At 38.3% G+C, this 25,174-nt stretch overlaps 2 protein-coding genes across 2 annotated transcripts in view; both read left to right on the top strand.

The window, feature by feature from the left end:
* The window catches only part of LOC140231807 (uncharacterized), a 213,791-nt gene that overhangs the window by 121,461 nt on the left and 67,156 nt on the right, over positions 1 to 25,174 (top strand). Inside the window, 20 exon segments of the mRNA XM_072311960.1 lie at positions 1,042 to 1,155; positions 2,020 to 2,133; positions 2,694 to 2,807; positions 4,220 to 4,333; positions 4,708 to 4,821; positions 5,654 to 5,992; positions 6,493 to 6,606; positions 7,253 to 7,366; positions 8,217 to 8,330; positions 9,057 to 9,170; positions 12,511 to 13,080; positions 15,234 to 15,687; positions 15,916 to 16,091; positions 17,025 to 17,369; positions 19,977 to 20,114; positions 20,229 to 20,351; positions 22,082 to 22,783; positions 23,057 to 23,512; positions 23,934 to 24,047; positions 25,037 to 25,150. Coding sequence (XP_072168061.1) covers positions 1,042 to 1,155; positions 2,020 to 2,133; positions 2,694 to 2,807; positions 4,220 to 4,333; positions 4,708 to 4,821; positions 5,654 to 5,992; positions 6,493 to 6,606; positions 7,253 to 7,366; positions 8,217 to 8,330; positions 9,057 to 9,170; positions 12,511 to 13,080; positions 15,234 to 15,687; positions 15,916 to 16,091; positions 17,025 to 17,369; positions 19,977 to 20,114; positions 20,229 to 20,351; positions 22,082 to 22,783; positions 23,057 to 23,512; positions 23,934 to 24,047; positions 25,037 to 25,150 — 4,557 coding nt within the window.
* LOC140231662 (uncharacterized) lies at positions 17,417 to 19,888 on the top strand (the record flags this gene model as incomplete). The annotated part of the gene is made up of 2 exons (XM_072311819.1): positions 17,417 to 17,876; positions 19,458 to 19,888. Coding segments are annotated over exons 1-2 (891 nt in total), but the record flags the coding sequence as incomplete, so codon positions are not given.

Genomic DNA, 25,174 nt, shown 5'->3' with positions numbered 1-25,174 from the left:
CTGTCTGGATAAGAAAATATGAAAATCTTTGTGATTTGGGAATTATTTTTTGTCCATTCAGTTGTGTGTAGCACACAAGTACATATCACCACAACAGCTCTTTGGAATCTCAATGATTTCGATTTTCATATGTGAATGCTGGCAGCCTTGCACGCCCATGACCTCAATTAAAAATTCATCTCAGATCTTGCTGTGTGTGGAAATTGCACTTTGTGTCACATGTTGCACTTCTCTTTGTATGAGTGCGAGACAATGATTCTACAATTTAAACTTCTCATTTTGGCAGGAGTAAGAACAAATTACATTTTATGCTACGTACAGTTTGTATCCCTAAGGGCAAGTCAAGCTTGGAAAGATCCTTGATTTACAGACTGAAGTAATTGCAGTACTCTCTTTCCTAAACAATTCTTCCCCAAAGTGCTACCATGTCTGTCGTCCAAAAGGAAAAATAAGGGTTCCTAAATTGATGCACATTACTATGCATTTTCATTCATTATAGAAATGAAAAAAAAAATTGTAGTAGTACTCAGACTTCTTAATGCTACCTTATTGCATACATGATGCTGCATAATTTTGTGTTTTGCATGTAAAATATGTTGTGTTGACTGTTCTGAGACCATATATTTTCTCCAGAAAAGAAAATGATAGTTTTAGTAGAATATTAAAAGCAAAATGTCAGTTATCTTGTAATATAATAATCAAGGTTTGTTCTCTTCACCCACTGTTTTATCTACGTGTATGTTTACTCATTCCACTTCTATCCTACTATTGTATTATCATTGTCTTTTTGTGGCACATTTTGTTGTATAATCCCTCTGGTCTATCATTACACGGTGTAATGTCCTGTTACTAATGTCACACGTGAATGTGGCAAATTCTAATCGTGGTATATCCGGTCTATGTCTGTCCACCCGCCTTCATGAATCATCCCTTCCCTTTTCCCTTGCCATCTGCAATGTTCTGTCTCTCCAAACACACGCACACACACCACACACACACATGCACATGCACACACGCACACCCTTTGATGTGCTGCTCCAGACGTATTGGAATGCGCCAGTGACCCCTGCCTGAATGGAGCGACCTGTCTCGACCTCACAAATGGCTTCCAATGCCAGTGCCCCCAGGGATGGAATGGCACTCTCTGTCAGATTGGTAGGCATGCACTCGCTTCCTGGTTTAGTTCACATACAAAGTTTAACAACTGACAAAACATATAAGCTTATTAACAGATGCTGCCCTTGTAGAAGATAATAGTCTTTATATGCAAAAAAAAAAAAAGGTTGATTTCAAAGCAGAAATTGTTTTTGAAGAAAAGTTGAATGATGTCACTGAAATTGTTGGATAGATTGTTTGTGCAGTTAATGGTAGAAGTACAATGTACATGTATATGATAACAACAATTATTGGAGTTATGACAGTTTCAGCATTAAATATGTCATGAAATATGTGTTAAATTTCCAAATCATGTGATGAACAATTATTTAATGAACACCTCCAGGAAATACATCAATACCGTTACAATGTTGCTTATGTGCAAGTATCTTCTGCATCTCTTTTGCAATAAAATATCACTAAAGTAACTTATTACTTACTTTTTCCGAGATACATACTTCCATGATAAGTTATGGACGTTAGGCTCTCAAAGTCTGTAAATATAAAGACAGAAAGTGAAGAAATAATGTTACTGTATTTTTAGAGAGAGTGATTTGACTAAGACAGTTTCTCTTCATAGCCTCAGAGAGCTATTCACATAACATCTGACTTTTATGAAGTCATTTTATGCTTCCACATGAAGAGCTCAATTTTAACAATGCATGCTTAGTCTGTTGATGCTAGCAATTATGGTTTTTGCACTCTGCATTGGTAAGAAGTGTGTAACAAAATATGAGTCAACCTGAATAAACAGAGTATTGATGCTATTTTAAAGACCCCTTTAAAACTAACTGTTGAATATCTGAAATGTGCAAGTTTGTGCGTGTTAATTGTTTCAGTCTGTTACCTTGTACATCATCACAGAATTGCTAGAATGCATGAGCAGCCCTTGTCAGAATGGAGCGACTTGTTCTGAGCTTATTGGTGGCTATGAGTGCCAGTGTGCTGAAGGGTGGACAGGAACCAACTGTGAACTAGGTACACATGGATGCATTTTTCAATTATTTTTCTGTTGGACAGGTGCAAAGTCATTCAAGCAATGTGGTAGCATTTAGGCATTTGAATAACATTTGGGTAATGACGTTTTTCCTGAAGGGAATATAAACATGTGCTTTTATGACTGATTGTTGTTTGAGTGTCTTTTTTTTTTTTGGGGGGGGGGAGTTGAATCTTGAAATATCAGAGTATTTACATTCTAATCCCAAAGTTAATCCACTGGCAAAGGAGAGCACTCATTCATCATTTGTCATCTATGCAAATAGCATACAATATTTGAGTGTATAAATTGGTTGTCATCCCAAATAAATATTTGACTGTTATTGGAACGTAGTATCAAGTGTTGGAATGATGTAAATTTTTCATGAGCTGTTCATAGACTAGTATGTGCAGATAATGAATAATGTCTAGTGTATCAAAAAGCATGAAATAATACCATCCTCTTATCATGCTTTTCTTTAGCATGCTATGTTTTGTACACATATTCTTTTTGTTGAAAATGAAAATGAGTAAAGGAAATCAAATGTAATGTGTATTTGCAGAGGATACCGCTTGTTCCAGTGATCCTTGTCAAAATGGAGCTACATGTACAGCCTTTACCGGTGGCTTTCTCTGCGTCTGTGCCCCTGGCTACGAAGGAACACTTTGTGAAGGAGGTGAGCCCTCTATAGAGCCAAATGTCAGCAATTTTTGGGTTTGATGCACAGTGTATTTAAAGGACAAGTTCACTTTCATAGACATGTGGGTTGAGTGAATGCAGCAATATTAGTAGAACACATCAGTGAGAGTTTGAGCAAAATCAGACAATCCGTTAAAAAGTTATGAATTTTTGAAGTTTCTGCTCAGTCACGGCTGGATGAAAAGACTACTATAACTGGTGATGTCACATGAGTACAACGATACAAAGAAAGAATAAAGAAAATTCAACATATTTCCATTTTTCTCGCATAACAAAAGAACACTCGACTTCTCTCTTTCAGAAGGCAGGGGGAATAACATTACCCTTAACATACGTCAGTAGCAAGTCAAAGAAATGTGCACTTTATTCAAAAAGTAAAGTTTTGTGAAATTCTCTTTTTATATTCCTTATATAGTTGTACGCATGTGACATCATACACTGTAGTAGTCTTCTCCTCCAGTAGTGACTACGCAGATACTTAAAATATTCGTAACTTTTGAACGGATTGTCCAATTTTCCTCAAACTTTCACTGATGTGTTCTACTAATATTGCTGCATTCTCTCAATTCTTATGTATATGAAGGTGGACTTGTCCTTTAACCAGCCAGTCAGCCAATGATTTATGACATTTCTTTGTTGCAGCTGATCAAAGACCATGGAAAGATTTGCACAGCAACATGTTTGACCAAATAAGTAAAATTAATTTCTTATCCGTTTTACAATCTCATGAAAGGGCACATTATATAATATCCATGTGGGTAAGCTTGAACTTAAAAAGGTTTAATTTTAGTAGATCCCTAAATTATGTACTTAGTAGTTGCATGTCTTGAATAAAAATTTGTCAACAATGATGCTTGTAATTTGACACTGCAATATCCGGCTTTGTATATTCCTATACAGATTGATGACTGACATTTACATGATCCCCTGCAAATTTGTTTCTAATTTTTGTTTGAACAATATGGGAACTTCTATTTGCTACAAAATAGGTGTTCATAAAACAATCTACCAAATAGTGTGGTGTAGAATTACAGTGAAATGCATTCTTCAGAAGCATTTAAGTATACTGTGTACAATGAAACATCCACATTTTAGGGATTACATCATCAGAAGCAGCTACATGTACACAGAAAAAAGCTCATTATTGCTCAAGACTAGTCAATTGTTCTGCAATGTGAGCATACATGTATTTTGCTTTAATTGTGTGAAACATTCTACGGTCTGTAATGAATGGATATTCTGTTTTGAATACAATGCAATGGAGAAACCTAGATTTCATTAGCATTGCCCACCTGTTATGCATCCATGTTCAGTTCATACAATTATGTTTGATTTTATTGGTTGGTTGTGCAAGTAATCTTTTATTTGTTGGGGATGTCTTTGTATCAGATATCAACGAGTGTGACCCCAACCCTTGCCAGAATGGAGCCACCTGTACTGAAGGTATCGCATCTTTCTTGTGCGAGTGTCCTCCAGGTTGGACTGGAACCACATGTGCAGATGGTGAGACTTCTTTCACACAATCTGTACTGTACATATTATCTCACTCGCAGTGCAATGATATGATTTCTATGCATAAAAAATTGTAGGATATGCCTGGAGATTGTTCAGTCTTACTCGGTCAGTGTGCACTTTTGAATTATGAAGTACAATGTACCAATAAGACTTACAGTAGTAAGGTATAATGAAAGATGTTTATATTAGCCATGACAGTGTATGTAGTCAGAAAAATATGTTTAGATGGATAAATTCTTCTTTTTTTCCTGCAGTAGTTTTCTGCTATCAAGTTTCCAAAGTTTAGTATGGGTGTTCAATGTTCTCTTTTCCCCTGCTGATGACAATATGTACAATATATTGTTTGTGTACACTCTCTACAGACATAGCGGAATGTGTCAGCAACCCATGCCAGAACAATGGCACCTGTGTGGATATCAACCAGGCCTTTGTCTGCCTTTGTCCCCCTGGCTACTCAGGCACACTCTGTCAAGAAGGTAAAAAACCATTTGTGTGTGTGTGTGTGTGTGCGTAATTCTTTCCAGGTTCTCTTGGCAGGTTTATGTTTCAAATCAACCTTGTTGAATCGGTGAGCTGCTGCACATGTGTGCTGTGTGATGGTCTTTGTAACACTTAGAATAATTATCTGACAACGACCAAGTTACCTGTCTTCTGTTTTGCACTCTATCTTTTAATCATGCCAGTCTCCAGCGACATGTATTATGGCTTCTACCACATCCACATTGAATCTTGTTTTTTTATTCTTTCATTCCAAAATGATATACATTGTATGTGCTTTGCAGTGCAGTTTCCACCTTTGCAATTTTACTGTCTTACACTCTGATTACACCTTCAGCATGTGTCTATAATCAATCTTCCGTTAATGGATGCATGTACATGTATCTTGTATTGAAATCTAACTGTTGTAGTGCGGTTAGTCCTTGCTCCTTTGATTGAAAACCTTTCTGCACAAAACATCTGAATAGTGGTGCAGTCCAATTCTATCAGCTTTGTTCCTTTTCTTCTGAAATGATTCTGCAATGTCGGTGTTGTTATTTCTGTTTTGACACTTTCATGTCTATGTAACAAAATACTCCTTTTAGCTTTAGAAAAATAGATGAATATATTTTTCTTTAGTCATTACTTTGGAATGGAATAATTTGCAGCATATTTGAGCTAACATGCATGGTTATTCACATATTTGCTGTCAATCTTATGCACAATCAGAATAATACCACCTTCGGAATGATACACTTTGCTTTGCTGGTATGCTTTATCTGCTAGCACTCTCTTTACGTGCATTTCTTTTCTACCTATTCACTGTCCTAGAATTTTCAGAGTGCCTTATTAACCCATGTCTGAATGGTGGCATGTGCTATAACTTCACGGATGGAGTTGTTTGTGATTGCGCACCGGGCTACAATGGCACATTCTGCGAAATTGTCGTCAGTTGCGCAAACGATCCGTGCCAGAACGGTGCGGCCTGCATTGACGGGGGCGTGGGATACGAGTGTCTCTGCCAGGACGGCTGGGAAGGCCGCAACTGCGAGACAGAGATTGACGAATGCCAGCAGATGAATTGCCTAAATGGAGCCACCTGCATCGATCTGGTTGCTGGCTTTGTGTGCTTGTGCCCTCCGGCCTATAGAGGGAGCTTTTGTGAAATACGTACGACTATGTCCCCTAGAATCATAACATGCAATGTATTTTGCCGAGTGCATTGAATTTTGTTAGTGTTCCTTCATATCCTCTTTATAAAGTTGCAGATGCTTTGCACAAGCTGGATGTTTATTTGAAAATGCCTTTGTAAGATAAAATGGCTCACAAACTTGTGAACATTACCTGAAATCCTTAAAGTGTGTATAACATTTTACTTACATGGGAGGACATGATGTTTTTACATTCTTTGTAACCTACAAAAATTATGTTGCTCACAGTGGATGGAAATATAAAAATGAAATGATGAGAGTTGACTGCAATAAATAGGATAATATGCTGTAAAAAACACTGGAACATTGTCATCTAAATGTACATGTTTTTGTTTTTCTATCTTTATCTATCTTTGTTTTTTAATTAAAAGAGACCCACATGTGCCACAAGTACCCAGGTATTCCTCCACTGGCCATGTTTGCATCGTTACAGTATGTCTTGTGTTCTTTTGTCCTTAGAAATCATGGAATGTGACAGTGATCCCTGTCAAAACAACGCTACATGTGTAGATGGCATTGCAAGCTACGAGTGTGTCTGTCAGCCGGGATGGACTGGTACAAATTGTGAGATTGGTGAGTAGCCTACACATTGTGGACGGAAGATGATAGCAGCATTACTTGTCAAGATGAAGTGATTGAATAGTTTATTGACAAGCATCTGAGTGTGATAGATCCATCTGCAGAAAATTGAAAAATTAAGCAAAAGACAAATTCAATGACTTGTGATTAGGAAGAATTCTTATACCTTTGCAGCATTATAGCCACAATGGTGTGTATCTTAGCAGTCAAACTGAAGTTTTTAACATCAATGTTTAATTCTTTATGATGGTGTTTCCTTACAAAAGTCATTTTTAATTTCTGTCCATCCATCATAAATTAGTCAACTTCATTTCAAGTGTACTATATATCTGTAAGGTGTATCCTGCTACTTCACAAAGGTATTTTATGAACTGATTTTGTACATGGCACAATATTATAACTACATGTACTACATCATGTTGATGGGCTCCTGATGTTAAAATTGATAATGTGCAGTGTTGTTCATCAAAAGAAATCATATACTGTAGGCCTACATTAGTTTTAAGTTGCTCTTGGTCCAGTATTGTAATTATCTAAGAAATATGGAAGATTTCAATTGTCTTATGCAAATAACACACAAGAGTGAAAATCACATAACATGTCAAGCATTAAAACTGTCATGTCCCTTCTCTCTGTTCAGACATTCTGGAGTGTGCCAGCGACCCCTGTGTGAATGGAGCAACCTGTGTAGACCTCACCAATGGTTACCAATGTCTGTGTGCGACAGGTTGGACTGGAACACATTGTGAAAATGGTGGGTCCTCATTCTTCTCTAACTCTAATTCTTGTTCAATCCTAAATCCGTCCACACCGTAATACAAGTACAATGTAGTAGTAGTATTGGCATAGATGCAAAAGGGACAACTGAAAGAAAACAGTAGGTTTTCAGTGTGCTGCCTCACTATATTGTATGGGTTCCTTCTTCATTTTTAAAAGGCAGTCCATGCATTGACTGATTGATTCAGCACTCGCGATTCAGGTAGTGAATTAGGATGCTCTCAGTAATTTGAGTCTACACAGAAGATGCAATTGAATAGGAGACATGTGCCAGTTCTGTACGTATTGTATTCAAGAACAGCAATGGCAGGAGTGTACATTGTACATACATGCATAATCCATGATATTTTAAAAGAGGACCTACAGTGCACTTTTGTAGTTGGCCATGTACAATGCAGTGTTTACGCATAAGCAAATTAAATACAACTTTTTATTTAAAATAACTGTTTTCACATCATTTCTGACACTGTAAACACAGTATACATCTCACAGTCTTTTTATCTTTATTGTGAGTTTCATAAAATTGTCACTGCCAGAAGTTTGGCCATTGGTAGTATGTATGCACTGCATAGTGTCTGGAATTGTCTCATATTAACTTTCTTCCTGAAAGAGACGAATACTTATTTCTCATTCCACAGCTGCTGTTCTCAGTTGCATTTTGAACCATTTGTGAAATTCCCAATCCCCAAAATATTAAACTTACAAAACACATATCATAAACTAACGTGTACATTGTATACAGTATTTCTGGCAGAAAAACTTTCCAGATTATGACATGTGCAATATTCTTTTCTGTTGTTTTCTTTTTCCCTTGAATTGTTTAAAAGAAATCATGGAATGCTTCAGCAATCCGTGTGAGAACGGAGCCACCTGCTTGGACTTGATTGGTTTTTATGAGTGTCGCTGCCCTGCTGGCTGGACTGGTGTCAACTGTGAAACAGGTACAGTCTATCATAGCGAAAAAAAAAAAAAAGATGATGAAGTCGGGACTGGTGTTCTCATCATTGCTTCTTACGTCTTTCTCTCACCCTCGTTTGTCTTCTTCTTTTTTTTCTGTAGACCTGCGCTTGCAAAATGAAAGATAGATTGCAAACAATGGAAAAAAAATAACTTTGGTTTTAAGTGTTCTATATGCACAATATCAATACTAGGAGATGAAACCACTAATGCTGGTGAGAGTAGACACTACAATTGTAAGGAGATTGATAGTACATTTTTGAGGCTTGTGTGTGGCTAGAGGAGACTTAAAACACTGCACAAAGTCTGCAGTGATATCTTAAGAGCTCCAAACATAAGGATTATCCTGCCCTCTTGTTCGTGTAGGCACCTAACTTACACAAGTGATAAAATCCTTTATACAATAGAGGCATTTATGAACAATCTTCATGTAGTGACTTATCTAACACTGTCAAGAAAGGACATACATCGTATTCAGAAAAACATTTTCACTTGATATTAATGTATATTTGATAGTAACTTCTGTCTCCAGCATTGTATTAAGGGAACTTTTACCACTGGCAGAAAGTGATATTTACCTGTCACCTGTGATATGATATGCTTTCCTTGTGTGCTGAGCTGTCAAGCACAACACATACAGGATGGAAATGCTGTCTATCTGTTTGCATAGGAAATATAATCTTGTTATGTCTCTGACATAAATTACACAGAAATCCTGGAGTGTTCCAGCAACCCCTGTCAGAATGATGCAACCTGTGAGGAACTCATCAATGGCTACGTGTGCGTATGCTCTCTGGGCTTCACTGGAACCCTCTGTGAACAAGGTATGAACTTCAAGCTTCATGTGTTTGATAAATTCATCGTGTTTTGTAGATTTGTTCCCTATCATTTGTTTTATTCCTGTTGTGAAGTTTGTTTTAACATGTTCAATTCAGTAATTCTAATAACGTTTGTTATTGCACGTCTCTTGCAATGTATGTCATAACATTCATGTAGATCAGAATTGTGGTGTTGATGTTCCCCATTTAAATGATTGTTAAAGGCCTGCATACAGTTCTTGACCTGCATGTGTATGCACAATCAATGCACGATCGTACCAACTTTAACTTAGCTTAGTCCATTTCATAGTGCTTGCCTTCCACCATCTTTTTATGTTGTCCTGTACAATGAGTAGTTGCAGAAATAATGCATAACTTTGCATGTGTGTGTGTGTGTTGTGTGACTTGGTACCCTCCCTAATATGTGACAATATCTTGACAAATAAAGTGTCTCTTGAGTAGCATAGTTCTCATATGTTCACATTCTGATATGTTGAGCAAGAACAGATCTTGATCATACATCAAACATGGCACATCACCAACATGTTGTACATGATATGCCCGAGACAAACTAACAGACAATTGAAATTAAGCAATCAATATCATAGAAGGAAGGGGAAAAGATAGGAAATAGAAAATGAATCATGTGGCATACATATCATTATCTTCAGTCTCAACTCAGCTGTTGGTGTCATTTCTATTTGCAAACAAGGTCAAAACAAAGTCAAAAATCTGCAAATGACTTAAAGGGGACCTCCGGATGATTTTCAGACTTTTACATTTTAACAACTATAAACTAGTCAAACTGAGTGCAGAGTTTCAGAATTTATAGTGATTGGGATAAGGAATGAGAATGTTTTCAAAATTTATAACAAATTACAATGAACAAGGATGATGACATCACAGCCTCACCATAAGAATGCATGAGTTGGGGCTCAAGGAAGCAGAACAAAAGAAGAAGGCATGCATAGATTTTTCACAGGTGAACTTGTTGAGCAAGCAGTATTGTAATGGAATTACTCTGCTACATTTCTCAAGTATATGAGGCTCTGATGTCATCAACACTGTTCAGTTTTCAATTTTCAATTTTCATTTTCATTTTCATTTTCAATTTATTGGTTTCTCTGCCCAAGGACCACAATGAATTCCACGAATCTATACATGGAGCTGTTGATTTATGTACTACATGATGTGAAATTATGAAAATCGTCCGGAATGCCCCTTTAACCCTAACTTACCTGGGGGGGGGGGGGCCATAATGGCCCCCCCCTCGACAAATTCCGCGACCATTCCGCCGCGCAAAATTTTTTGACCGCGCCGCTCACTGACTTTTTACTTTCAAGTCTCGCGCAACTTTTGAGACCAAATTTGTCGCGACCGGGCATACCGTTCCGAAGCCACGCCCCTTCAAAAAATGTTCGTCCACCCCAAAATTGCTCAAAAACGTGATTTTGTGTACAAAGTCAATACAAATTGTGTTTTTTCAATTAATTCATATAAAGATTCATATTTTTAATTTTAATGGCTGAAATAAATGTATTTTAGTATAGCTATGCTTCTAAAGATGTGTATGACAAATTCTGCTGAAAAAAACAACAAAAACAAAAGTTCGAAAAAACAAAGAAATACATTAAAAAATGATAAAACAATAGAAAACATAGGAAATTAATTTTGATACTGATTTTCTTTTTACGTACAAATGTTCGGAATGTCACTAGGAAAATTTAAAACAAAAATCAGCATTCCATAAGCTTTTATAAGCCAATTATAGACGAAAATGAGTTTTTTTGCATATATTTGCATAATTAATTAATTCAAAATAAAAACTGCAAATTTTTTGAAAATTGAACTTAACAGTCTTGTAGATTACATCCGGCTTTATGTTCATGCAAAATTTTGCGGCGATCGCGCGATCAACGGCCGAGATCTGAAGGGGGGGCCATAATGGCCCCCCCCCAGGAATTCAAGCTTGCTAAATAGCCCAGGTAAGTTAGGGTTAATACATGAGTCCTTGATTTTGCCTATGCCTATCGTGTATAGTGTAAAGCAACCTGCCGAAAGCTCTTGAATATCTGTTTCAGTGATTAATTCATGAAACAAACATTACAAAAAGTGAAGCATGAATTAGATCAATAACCACAACATCAGCATGTCTTGATTTGAAGTGTGTAATACTGTCATTTCAAAGTTTTGCATGCCTAAAACATGTGTTTTGCACTCATATACATTTATTCAGCATTCTGTGCAATTGATAAGTGATGCATTGTTCCTGGCAGTCTCTAACCATAACAGTGCATGTGATGTTTCTGCAAATCTGTGCTCCTGTAAAGTGAAATGCAAGTATTTGGACAAACACTCATATATATTCCCATGCATTGACAAGGCATATTTGCCAGATTGCTTGTTCGACAGCAAGGGGACGACAAGTAATCATTGCGCAATTTGTAACTGTGTCGTGTGGTGATTGACCCGTAACATTTTGAGTGAGCCACTAAAACTTATGCCGCATGCTCGTCAGATTCCCCCTGCACTAAGTCAGTGACTGACACCACCACCACCATATACCCGTGTTTTTGCGATTAACCCGTTCTGCGTTGAGTGTCTAACCCCAACAATGGAGCCTGCAAATATCTAACCACCCCCAGAGCAACAATTTCAAGATAAGTATGACGTTTCCCCTTCACAGACTCACAATTTGTTGTGTTGTGTGCTCACTCCCTATATTAAAATGTCTCATGGACATTCACACCCATACATTGTATCACATAGAAGTACACATTCATATGATATGATTTACTAGAATGTTAGAGAACATGTTACAACTAGGTTGTACATGTGGTGACTAAGAATGGCAATATTGGCATGTTTTGAATAGCGTTTTCAATTCATTAACAATCAATTTGTCCACAGTATGGTACAGGTATTGCTAGACTTCAAATTTTCTAGTCTGTGGTTTATTCAAGCAGATGGCAAATGACTGGTCAATACCCAGCATTATGATTTCTTGAGCTGTATATTTGCCCTTTTGAAAATGAAATGCCCCAAGATAAAACCAATATACTTTGCTATCTTATGCACTTGTATTTTAAGTTCCACTTTTTTAACAAAAAGCATTTGCCAATTTCATTCTCATAATAAGGGTACACAATAATAGTTCTTGCATTTTTTTATAGATAGCTGCAAATAGCCTTGCTGTGAATGTACATCACTCAGATTTGGCTCTGAAAATAACCTGACTATAGCAGATTTTTGTGTGTGTGTAATTTAAAGATGATGAGATTTGTAATACTCTTGGCAAAGACTCTGCATACACTATAACATGATACCTGCTTTGTCCTTTTTATAGAAATCCTGGAATGTGCCAGTAACCCTTGTCAGAATGGTGCAACATGTGCAGAGCTGATAGGCGGTTATGAGTGCATCTGTGCTCCTGGATGGAATGGTACCATCTGTGACATATTAATCGATGATTGTGTGTTGGACCCATGCTTGAATGGTGCCACATGCACCAACCTTCAAGTTGGCTACCTCTGTGAATGTCCACCAGGCTGGAATGGAACCAACTGTGAAGTAAACATTGATGAGTGTGCCAGTGATCCCTGTCTTAATGGAGGCACCTGCATTGATGAGGTGAATAGATTCACTTGTCAATGTGCCGAAGGTTGGGCAGGTCGTTTCTGTGGTACAGAGATCCTAGAGTGTTTGAGTAATCCCTGCCTGAATGGAGCAACCTGTGTTGATCTGATTGCTGGCTACCAATGTGAATGTTCAGCAGGATGGACAGGCACTCACTGTGAGGTTGAAATCTTAGAGTGTGAATCTGATCCTTGCCAGAATGGAGCCACCTGTGTTGACCTGATTGGTAGTTACCAATGTCTTTGTACACCAGGATGGAATGGCACTGACTGTGAAACAGGTAGGTTGTTCATATTAAGTATAACTTAACTGTAAAAGTGGAAATTTTGCGGTGTTGAAATTTTCGCGCATTTCGGGCAACCAGAAACTAGCGCGAAAATAAAAAAAAACTCTTCTTACCCGGCCAAGCGCGAATAATTAGTCTTGCGAAGATATCCACTTTTACAGTATTAGCTCACCTGTGTTAAAAATGCAAGTGAGCAATTGCTACCACTCACTCTGTGGCGTCCATTGTGCATCGTGCGTCATGTATCTGTTTACTTTTTACATTTTCTTCTTCTTCTTGAAAACCCCATGACAGATTTTCACCAAATTTGGCAGGTAGCACTCCTAGGGAGATAGGATATCAATTTGTTCAAATGGGCACCATTTCCCACCTGGTGGTCCTCTGGAGCACGTTGCACAGGGCAAAAATAACAGCTTATACAGTAAATTAGGGCCAATATTTACATTTTTTTTTCTTCTTCTTGAAAATGAATAGTCAGATTTTCACCAAACTTGGCAGGGATTATTGTTAGCATGATAGAATATGTGTATGTATGGAGGGGGAGACAAAGCCAAAAAATTCAGAAATCCGTACAAATCTTCTTCTCAAGATAGAACCAGCAGGGATGAATTAAGTTTACAAGTGCTATGAGCAGATAGATTGATTATTATTATTATTATTATTACTACTATTATTTATAGTGCGCTTTTCCCACAAGGCCCAAAGCGCTTACAATCAATTCAAAACATGTACGACAGTATGTATAATTGGATAAATGTTATATATACAGCTACGAACTAGTTGCTACTGAAAAGATGTGTTTTCAAGGCTGATGATGACTGTAGTTTCAAGTTTCTTCAGGGTAGATCTGGAGGTGGGCTGGTGGGGGCGGGGTTCAAGCGAGGCCCAATTTTCACATATTCATCTTATTGAAAATGCATGGTCAGATTTCCACCGAACTTAACAGGTGTTTAACATTACAGTGTAGAAAATGTATTTGTACAAATGGGCGTAATTCCCTACTTTAGGGGCACCCAACTGCACAAGGCTTCGTTGGTATGTGTGTTTGTCACCAAACTTAGCAGGCATTTTTACTAGGGTGACAATACGATATATATTCAACACAAGAGTTCCAGGACCCCCTAATTCGAGAATCTAAGAAGAAAAAATGTTTAAGACCACAGGTACTTCATTAAAGTAAATACATTTGTGAATGTACTTTTGAGATATTTATGGTAGATCCAGGGGTTAGGTAGGACCAAATTGAAGACCTCTTTTTAATGCTAAGATCTTTTTCATTGAAACTGCGTGGTCAAATTTTCTGAATACAGTGTCCTTAGCAGATGTTTTTACCAGTGTGATACAATATAAACTATGAAAGTGGATGCCATGCCCACCCCCCCCCCCCCCCAGTAGGTCTTCCAAGCTGCCCCCAAGTTTGGAATGTTCTCAGGTTATAATCTGCAAGAATGCGTGGAAGGTGAACTTGCAATACTTGGGCGAGTGTGAGTCCCTGGTCTCTCGTTTAAAAATAACATCTTGTAACCCTTGAACTGATGTAATGATATCAGTGACGTCTTTCAGAGTGCAAGGAACTCTGTTCAGATTGAAAAGAGGATATTGTAAAGAATTTTTTTATGTCAGCACATCAGAGGTAAGGAATATTGACCATTCAGAGGAGAGTCAGTGTAAGTGGAATGCTATTGCAACAAAGCCCATCATTCTTATTCATATAATTTTGATCTTATTACGCCTCATGGGTCGTGTCTACAAACTTACTGACAAGCAGGGAGAAAGAAAGTGTATATGTTATCGAAGATGCGCATGAAAGCATTGTCTATGATACATCTATGGCAAACTGAGAAAAAGCAGATGGTGTTTCTCTCAGATATGTTGGAATTTGAAATAATACACAAGTTAAAAACTACCACTTGTCTGACATAAAGTCTACATGAATTCAGTGAGCAGTTTAGCAAGTTTGTTGTTTATCAATTTACATGATATATTAACATTAATGTATTTGTATCTAACAACTATCTTTGTAATATATTAATAAATAATGGTATGCCACTCCATATAGTAAAAGACATTTCTCATATAACCCAAAGGTTATGCAAGTACAATTTGTCAGCTAGTAATACTTCTCTTTTGAATCTGTTCTCTCCTAGAAATCAATGACTGTGCTGGAAATCCTTGCATGAATGGAGCTACATGTATTGATCAGCTAGCAATGTATGAGTGCATCTGTGCACCAGGCTGGAATGGAACAATCTGTGAAGATAACATCCAAGAATGTGCCAGTAACCCATGTCAAAATGGCGCCACCTGTGTTGATCAAATCAATGGATTCATCTGTGAATGTCCTGTAGGCTATGGAGGAATCCTGTGTGATGTTGACATTCCAGAGTGTTTCAGTGATCCTTGCCAAAATGGAGCCACCTGTGTGGATCTTGTTGGAGGCTTTGTCTGTCTTTGTGCAGTTGGATGGGAAGACTCAAGATGTGAGACAGAAATCCTGGAATGTGCCAGTAACCCTTGTCAGAATGGTGCAACATGTGCAGAGCTGATAGGCGGTTATGAGTGCATCTGTGCTCCAGGATGGAATGGTACCATCTGTGACATATTAATTGATGATTGTGTGTTAGACCCATGTTTGAATGGTGCCACATGCATCAATCTTCAAGTTGGCTATCTCTGTGAATGTCCACCAGGCTGGAATGGAACAAATTGTGAAGTAAACATTGATGAGTGTGCCAGTGATCCCTGTCTTAATGGAGGCACCTGCATTGACGAGGTGAATAGATTCACTTGTCAATGTGCCGAAGGTTGGGCAGGTCGTTTCTGTGGTACAGAGATCCTTGAGTGTCTGAGTAATCCCTGCCTGAATGGAGCAACCTGTGTTGATCTGATTGCTGGCTACCAATGTGAATGTTCAGCAGGATGGACAGGCATTCACTGTGAGGTTGAGATCATGGAGTGTGAATCTGATCCTTGCCAGAATGGAGCCACCTGCGTTGACCTGATTGGTAGTTACCGATGTCTTTGTACACCAGGATGGAATGGCACAGACTGTGAGACAGGTAGGTTGTTAATGTCTTGAGGGTGTGTTAAGTCATTTTGTTTATTAATTTTGGAATGAAAATTTCTGAAATGCCCGGCTACTTTTGCTAATATCCAGCCATTAACATGTCACAAATTTGTGTGTTTAGCATGGGTGAACAGAATGTAATATTTAGTAAAATGAACCTTGTACTAATTTCATACCTGAAGATAGAATCTTCAAAGAACCTTTGAAGGAAACTGATATGAATGCTGTGATAAGCCAAATATTATTTGACATTGTAGTGACATCACGTTTTGTGCAAGGAATTCAGATTACTCAGGTAAGAGAAGAGCTGCTTCTGTGATATTCTGTGGCTGCATGATGCATGAGACCATCTCATATGACTATGCTCAAACAATTACAAAGTGCTTTATGTCTTCTATGAAAAATTATCAAGAATGGGTGATTGATAAGACCTATGTGATGAGAAAGAGCGTAGTATATGTGAAGAATGTGAAAATATGAAAAGCATTTCTCTTGCAGATAGAGAAAAGTGAGACTGTTTCTCACAAGCAATTGTTAGAGCTCTGATTATTATTCATGAAACAAATAGCAACTACTACATGTACTTAAATATCACAGCAGTCACAGGAGTTAAGCTTCCAATCTGACCAGATGTCAGAACTCCATTTAGCATATGATACAAATTTTCAAAGCTCTCCTTTCTTGGTTGTTGTTGGGTTTTTTCTTTCAAATTGAATAATTAGTATTGTACTTCTTGGATAGCTCAAATCAAATCCAGAACATAAAATTTGTCATCAAGTAACAATTCTCTTATAAATTTGTTCTCTCCTAGAAATCAATGACTGTGCTGGAAATCCTTGCATGAATGGAGCTACATGTATTGATCAGCTAGCAATGTATGAGTGCATCTGTGCACCAGGCTGGAATGGAACAAACTGTGAAGATAACATCCAAGAATGTGCCAGTAACCCATGTCAAAATGGTGCCACTTGTGTTGATCAGATCAATGGATTCCTCTGTGAGTGTCCTGTAGGCTACGAAGGAACCCTGTGTGAGGTTGACATTCAAGAATGTTCCAGTAATCCCTGCCAAAATGGAGCCACTTGTGTGGATCTTGTTGGAGGCTTTGTCTGTCTTTGTGCAGTTGGATGGGAAGACTCAAGATGTGAGACAGAAATCCTGGAATGTGCCAGTAACCCTTGTCAAAATGGTGCAACATGTGCAGAGCTGATAGGTGGTTACGAGTGCATTTGTGCCCCAGGATGGAGTAATACTCTTTGTGACATGTTAATCGATGACTGTGTGTTGGACCCATGCTTGAATGGTGCCACATGCACCAACCTTCAAGTTGGCTATCTCTGTGAATGTCCACCAGGCTGGAATGGAACCAACTGTGAAGTAAACATAGATGAGTGTGCCAGTGATCCCTGTCTTAATGGAGGTACCTGCATTGATGAGGTGAATAGATTCACTTGTCAATGTGCCGAAGGTTGGGCAGGTCGTTTCTGTGGTACAGAGATCCTTGAGTGTCTGAGTAATCCCTGCCTGAATGGAGCAACCTGTGTTGATCTGATTGCTAGCTACCAATGTGAATGTTCAGCAGGATGGACAGGCACTCACTGTGAGGTTGAGATCATGGAGTGTGAATCTGATCCTTGCCAGAATGGAGCCACCTGCGTTGACCTGATTGGTAGTTACCGATGTCTTTGTACACCAGGATGGAATGGCACAGACTGTGAAACAGGTAGGTTGTTGTAATATATAGCTTTTCTTTTTAGTAACATCTTCCTACCCTTGAAAATGCAGGAATTATTTTCTCCATGTATTTCAGAGCACCGGTAGTTTTATTCTGAGTAAAATGATTCTTGTATCTGTGAGTAAATTTGGCCCCTTGTAGTGGGGTCGTGTAGGGGATTTGTTTTCTCATTTTTCCAATTCAAACCACAGAGACGGTATACTGAATTGAAAATTGCTCAACAGCATGACAATTACAATTGTTTTCCACCATTCAAGGGAGAATTAGTCTGTTCATAACATACTGATATTAATTTGTTCAAAGCTCTCTCTTCTTTATTTTTGTTTTCATAGACATGATTTTTCATGAATTAACACTTCTCTTTTGGCTTTGTTTAACATTACAGTGTAGAAAATGTATTTGTACAAATGGGCGTAATTCCCTACTTTAGGGGCACCCAACTGCACAAGGCTTCGTTGGTATGTGTGTTTGTCACCAAACTTAGCAGGCATTTTTACTAGGGTGACAATACGATATATATTCAACACAAGAGTTCCAGGACCCCCTAATTCGAGAATCTAAGAAGAAAAAATGTTTAAGACCACAGGTACTTCATTAAAGTAAATACATTTGTGAATGTACTTTTGAGATATTTATGGTAGATCCAGGGGTTAGGTAGGACCAAATTGAAGACCTCTTTTTAATGCTATGATCTTTTTCATTGAAACTGCGTGGTCAAATTTTCTGAATACAGTGTCCTTAGCAGATGTTTTTACCAGTGTGATACAATATAAACTATGAAAGTGGATGCCATGCCCACCCCCCCCCCCCCCAGTAGGTCTTCCAAGCTGCCCCCAAGTTTGGAATGTTCTCAGGTTATAATCTGCAAGAATGCGTGGAAGGTGAACTTGCAATACTTGGGCAAGTGTGAGTCCCTGGTCTCTCGTTTAAAAATAACATCTTGTAACCCTTGAACTGATGTAATGATATCAATGACGTCTTTCAGAGTGCAAGGAACTCTGTTCAGATTGAAAAGAGGATATTGTAAAGAATTTTTTTATGTCAGCACATCAGAGGTAAGGAATATTGACCATTCAGAGGAGAGTCAGTGTAAGTGGAATGCTATTGCAACAAAGCCCATCATTCTTATTCATATAATTTTGATCTTATTACGCCTCATGGGTCGTGTCTACAAACTTACTGACAAGCAGGGAGAAAGAAAGTGTATATGTTATTGAAGATGCGCATGAAAGCATTGTCCATGATACATCTATGGCAAACTGAGAAAAAGCAGATGGTGTTTCTCTCAGATATGTTGGAATTTGAAATAATACACAAGTTAAAAACTACCACTTGTCTGACATAAAGTCTACATGAATTCAGTGAGCAGTTTAGCAAGTTTGTTGTTTATCAATTTACATGATATATTAACATTAATGTATTTGTATCTAACAACTATCTTTGTAATATATTAATAAATAATGGTATGCCACTCCATATAGTAAAAGACATTTCTCATATAACCCAAAGGTTATGCAAGTACAATTTGTCAGCTAGTAATACTTCTCTTTTGAATCTGTTCTCTCCTAGAAATCAATGACTGTGCTGGAAATCCTTGCATGAATGGAGCTACATGTATTGATCAGCTAGCAATGTATGAGTGCATCTGTGCACCAGGCTGGAATGGAACAAACTGTGAAGATAACATCCAAGAATGTGCCAGTAACCCATGTCAAAATGGCGCCACCTGTGTTGATCAAATCAATGGATTCATCTGTGAATGTCCTGTAGGCTATGGAGGAATCCTGTGTGATGTTGACATTCCAGAGTGTTTCAGTGATCCTTGCCAAAATGGAGCCACCTGTGTGGATCTTGTTGGAGGCTTTGTCTGTCTTTGTGCAGTTGGATGGGAAGACTCAAGATGTGAGACAGAAGTCCTTGAATGTGCCAGTAACCCTTGTCAGAATGGTGCAACATGTGCAGAGCTAATAGGCGGTTATGAGTGCATCTGTGCCCCAGGGTGGAATGGTACTCTCTGTGACATATTAATCGATGATTGTGTTGTGGAACCTTGCTTGAATGGTGCCACATGCACCAACCTTCAAGTAGGCTATCTCTGTGAATGTCCACCAGGCTGGAATGGAACCAACTGTGAAGTAAACATTGATGAGTGTGCCAGTGATCCCTGTCTTAATGGAGGCACCTGCATTGATGATGTGAATAGATTCACTTGTCAATGTGCCGAAGGTTGGGCAGGTCGTTTCTGTGGTACAGAGATCCTTGAGTGTCTGAGTAATCCCTGCCTGAATGGAGCAACCTGTGTTGATCTGATTGCTGGCTACCAATGTGAATGTTCAGCAGGTTGGACAGGCACTCACTGTGAGGTTGAGATCATGGAGTGTGAATCTGATCCTTGCCAGAATGGAGCCACCTGTGTTGACCTGATTGGTAGTTACCAATGTCTTTGTACACCAGGATGGAATGGCACCGATTGTTCACTAGGTAAGCTACATTACTGTACCCTACTCAGATATTGGGTGAAGTGCTGTTTACTCATTTTCATGTTGTATGGTTGTACAAATCTATTCATTGAAAAAAACAATGGGTAAGCAAATATTAACCACACACACACACAAAGCTTTCCCTCAGAAAATCCATATCTTCAAATAAGTTACAAGGTGCAGTGGCAGGTATTGATGTTATTAATGGAATATGTCTACGATTTGACTCGAGATCAATTCCATAGTGTGAACTGGGGTTCGTTACTCACCAATCAAGAACTACATGTATGGAGGAGAGGGAAGATAATATGTAATTCCGTCTGCTATATATTTGCCTGCTTGAATACATGTACCCAAAAAAAGGTGAAACCTCTTTCGTAGGTTGTTTTACAAGAATGGAAAAGGGCATGAATTTGGAGTTGAAATCTTGTGTGTGTGTGTCCAATATTGTATTGAGATTTGCCCATGTGTATCTTAACCCTATTCTAACTGGGCTATTTGAGACCAAGTTTTTACTGAGGGGGGGTCAATTTGACCCCCCCCTTCAGATCTCGGCCGCCGTTCGTGCGATCGCCGCAAAATTTTGCCTGAAGATAGAGCTGGATGTCAACTACAAGATAACATGGTCATACAATAGAAAATATTGCCTTTCTATTTTTAATAAATTAATTATGCAAATTTGTGCATGAAATCATATTTTCACCTATAACTCCATTAAAAAGACTGGAGGATTGCTAAATTTTTGTGTCAGAATTCCTCAAGACACATCAAGCAATTTTCTTGTAAAAAATTAGCACAATCGAAATAAATTTCTTTTGTTTTTTATTGTTTTGTTAATTTCTTATGTATTTTATTGTTTTTTCGACCTTTTGTTTTCTACTGTTTTTTTGCCAAAATTTGTTGCAGGCACTTTTTCAGGCTTATCTACACTAGAATTGATTAATTTCAATGGTTAAAAGTTGAAATAATCTAATTTATATCAATTTAACCAAAAAACACAATTTGCATTGGATTTGCACATGATATCATGAATTTTAGCTGTTTTTTGGTTGACATGCATATGCAAAACATTACGTAACTTCAAAACGGTGTACCCGGACGTCGCAAATTTGGTCTCAAAATATGCGGGAGACTTCAATGAAAAAAGTCGTGAAACGATGCGGCAAAATCTTTGCGCGTTGCGAAATCGTGGCGCGAAACGTCGAGGGGGGGGTCAATTTGACCCCCCCCCCCAGTTAGAATAGGGTTAAATGTCTTCAAGTCAGTCTTTCAGTCATTTGTCTTTCAGATACTGAAGACAACCAATTGATGTGAATAGCAAATAAGTTGATATCTTCCATGAAGATACCTAACACCTTTGTTTCATTTTTCATTTTGATACGGTTTTGATTTCTTGGTCACCATTGTCTGTTTTGTTTTGTTTTTTAAATCTACAAATCTTCTTTCTCAGTGATGACTATGATAAATTTTTAAGTGTTTGTTCTCTCTTTTGATTCACAATAGAAATCATGGAATGTGCTGGAAATCCCTGCATGAATGGAGCTACATGTATTGATCAGCTAGCAATGTATGAGTGCATCTGTGCACCAGGATGGAATGGAACAAACTGTGAAGATAATATCCAAGAATGTGCCAGTGACCCATGTCGAAATGGCGCCACCTGTGTTGATCAGATCAATGGATTCATCTGTGAGTGTCCTGTAGGCTATGGAGGAATCCTGTGTGATGTTGAAATTCCAGAGTGTTTCAGCGATCCCTGCCAAAATGGAGCCACCTGTGTGGATCTTGTTGGAGGCTTTGTCTGTCTTTGTGCAGTTGGATGGGAAGACTCAAGATGCGAGACAGAGATCCTGGAATGTGCCAGTAACCCTTGTCAGAATGGTGCAACATGTGCAGAGCTGATAGGTGGTTACGAGTGCATTTGTGCTCCAGGATGGAATGGAACAACTTGTGAGACATTGATAGATGATTGTTTGAATAATCCTTGCTTGAATGGTGCCACATGCACCAACCTTCAAGTTGGCTACCTCTGTGAATGTCCACCAGGCTGGAATGGAACCAACTGTGAAGTAAACATTGATGAGTGTGCCAGTGATCCCTGTCTTAATGGAGGCACCTGCATTGATGAGGTGAATAGATTCACTTGCCAATGTGCCGAAGGTTGGGCAGATCAATTCTGTGGCACAGAGATCCAAGAGTGTCTGAGTAACCCCTGCCTGCATGGAGCAACCTGTGTTGATCTTATTGCTGGCTACGAATGTGAATGCTCAGCAGGATGGGCAGGCACCCACTGCGAGATTGAAATTGATGAGTGCGAGTCTGACCCATGTCAGAATGGAGCCACTTGCAATGATCTCTTGGGCGGATATGAATGCATATGTGCCCCAGGATGGAATGGCACCAACTGTGAAGTCGGTGAGTGTTTGTCATGTATTATTATGACCTCTTAAATTGCAGCTATCGCACTGCAGCAAAAGAAATGTATAGAAACTTGTATACTTGGTACATTTTTATTACATTGCTTGTAGGTGTATGATATATGGTATTACTTAAAGCGATGCCACCTTGTTCACACTGATTCTTCCTCTACAAAACATGGAAGATACTTGATCTGTGATATTAGCATGTACTGTACAATTGTTTATATGTCAAACAACTCCTGCATTTCATTGTCTTTCACATGCACAGAAATACTGGAATGTGCTGGAAATCCATGCATGAATGGAGCTACATGCATAGACCAGATTGCTATGTATGAGTGTGTGTGTGCTCCTGGCTGGAATGGAACCAACTGCGAGATGGATATCCAAGAATGTGAGAGTGATCCATGCCAAAATGGAGCCACGTGCATCGATGGAATAGACGCCATTGCCTGCCAGTGTGCCACAGGCTTCACTGGGAGTCTCTGTGAATTTGAAGTCCAAGAATGTGCAAGTGATCCGTGCCAAAATGGAGCTTTGTGCGTAGACCTCATCGGTGGATATCGATGCGACTGTGCAGTTGGCTGGGAGGGCACGCTGTGTGAGATTGAAATTCTTGAGTGCGCCAGTGACCCATGTCAGAATGGGGCATCATGTCTGGATTTCATTGGACGATACGAGTGCTTGTGTCAGGAAGGATGGAATGGGACCAACTGTCAATCAGGTAAAGAGTGAAAACACAGACACAGTTTCAAGCTAACTAAACATTTTTTTATGTCTTGGTCATCTGGAACATTTCTCTCTCTGCTTGTTTCATCTTTGTAAAGTAAGGTTTAGTTGATTTACTTGTTTGCCTTGTGATAGAATGTCTCTACAGATCTTTGCAAAGTTGGTTACCTATTTATAAACATATTTAGTACAAATCATTGCCATGCAAATAGCAATGCATTGTATTCTGTATTATCTTTGAAAAGATCATGTTTGTTAAAATTGATTTTTAAGCTACCATGTCACCATTTACACTTTATTTCACACTTTATGTTGAATCTGTGGCACTGCATAAATGCTTGTGACTTAAAACTAATGACATACATTACACTTCCTGAGGTTTTTAAATGATTGGATGTGTGACATTCCCTTTTCAGAGGCTGATGAATGCTTGAGCAACCCTTGCCTGAATGGTGCAACTTGTACAGATCTCTTCAATGGCTTCGTTTGTCAGTGTGCTGCAGGTTGGGAAGGAGACCTGTGTCAGGATGGTAAGAAGAGTATCTACTATCTAAACCCCTAGCATTTGCTATGAAAACAGAAGGTGGTGCTCTGACCATAGGGATACATTTCTTTAGAGGAAATGTTAACTCTTTGGCACTTTGTATGGACTATATACTTGTATATATAGTATATATAAATGAAATATAGTAGAAATGTAGTATAATAAATGTAGTATAATAAATATAGTAAAATAAATATAGTATGATAAATGAAATATAGTATAAATAAATGAAATATAGTATAAATGAAATATAGTATAAATAAATGAAATGAAATGAAATGAAACTATTGGTCCTTTGTATTAAAGGAGACCTCCGGATGATTTTGAGACTTGAACTTGAACTTGAGATTTGAACAACTATAAATTAGTTATACTGAATACAGAGTTTCAGACTTTATAGTGATTGGGATGAGGAATAAGAATGTTTTCAAAATTTATAACAAATTGCAATGAAGAAGGATGATGACATGGCAGCCCCACCATGGGCTCAAGGAAGCAGAACAAAAGAAGAAGGAATGCATAGATTCTACACAGGTGAACTTGTTAAGCAAGCGGTATTGTGCTGGAATTGCACTGCTACATTTCTGAAATATGCGAGGCTCCTATATCATCAACATTGTTCCATGTAATTTGTTTAAGATTTTTCACAACATCTGGTTTCTCTGCTCAAGGACCACAATAAAATCCACAAATCTATACATGGAGCTGTCGATTTATGCACTACAAGATGTTAGATTATGAAAATCATCTGGAATGCCCCTTTAAATGAAAGTATTAATTGCTACAGGTAAATCTCTACCTTCAGTCTGCCAAACATGTACATATTTATGTCTCAAGAGGCAAAGGCAGTGTATAGTTGTTGTTTTTTGTAGGGGAGGGGGAGGAGGAGGTTTCAGGAAAAAAAAAATCATGTTTAAGACTCTCATGGAAACTTTGTTGAGTGATTCATTGCATATTTTTCTTTTCGTTTTGAAGAAATAATGGAATGTGCTCGTCAACCGTGCATGAATGGTGCTGTCTGCATTGATGGACAAGGAACTTTTCAGTGCGTTTGTACAGATGGATGGCAAGGCATAATGTGCAGCATAGGTAAGCCAACAGAATATACATCAT

This window comes from Diadema setosum, chromosome 8, assembly GCF_964275005.1.
Source record: "Diadema setosum chromosome 8, eeDiaSeto1, whole genome shotgun sequence".
Lineage (NCBI taxonomy): Eukaryota > Metazoa > Echinodermata > Echinoidea > Diadematoida > Diadematidae > Diadema > Diadema setosum.
Note: the sequence above shows the minus strand (reverse complement) of the source record. Positions and strands in the feature narration are given on the sequence as shown.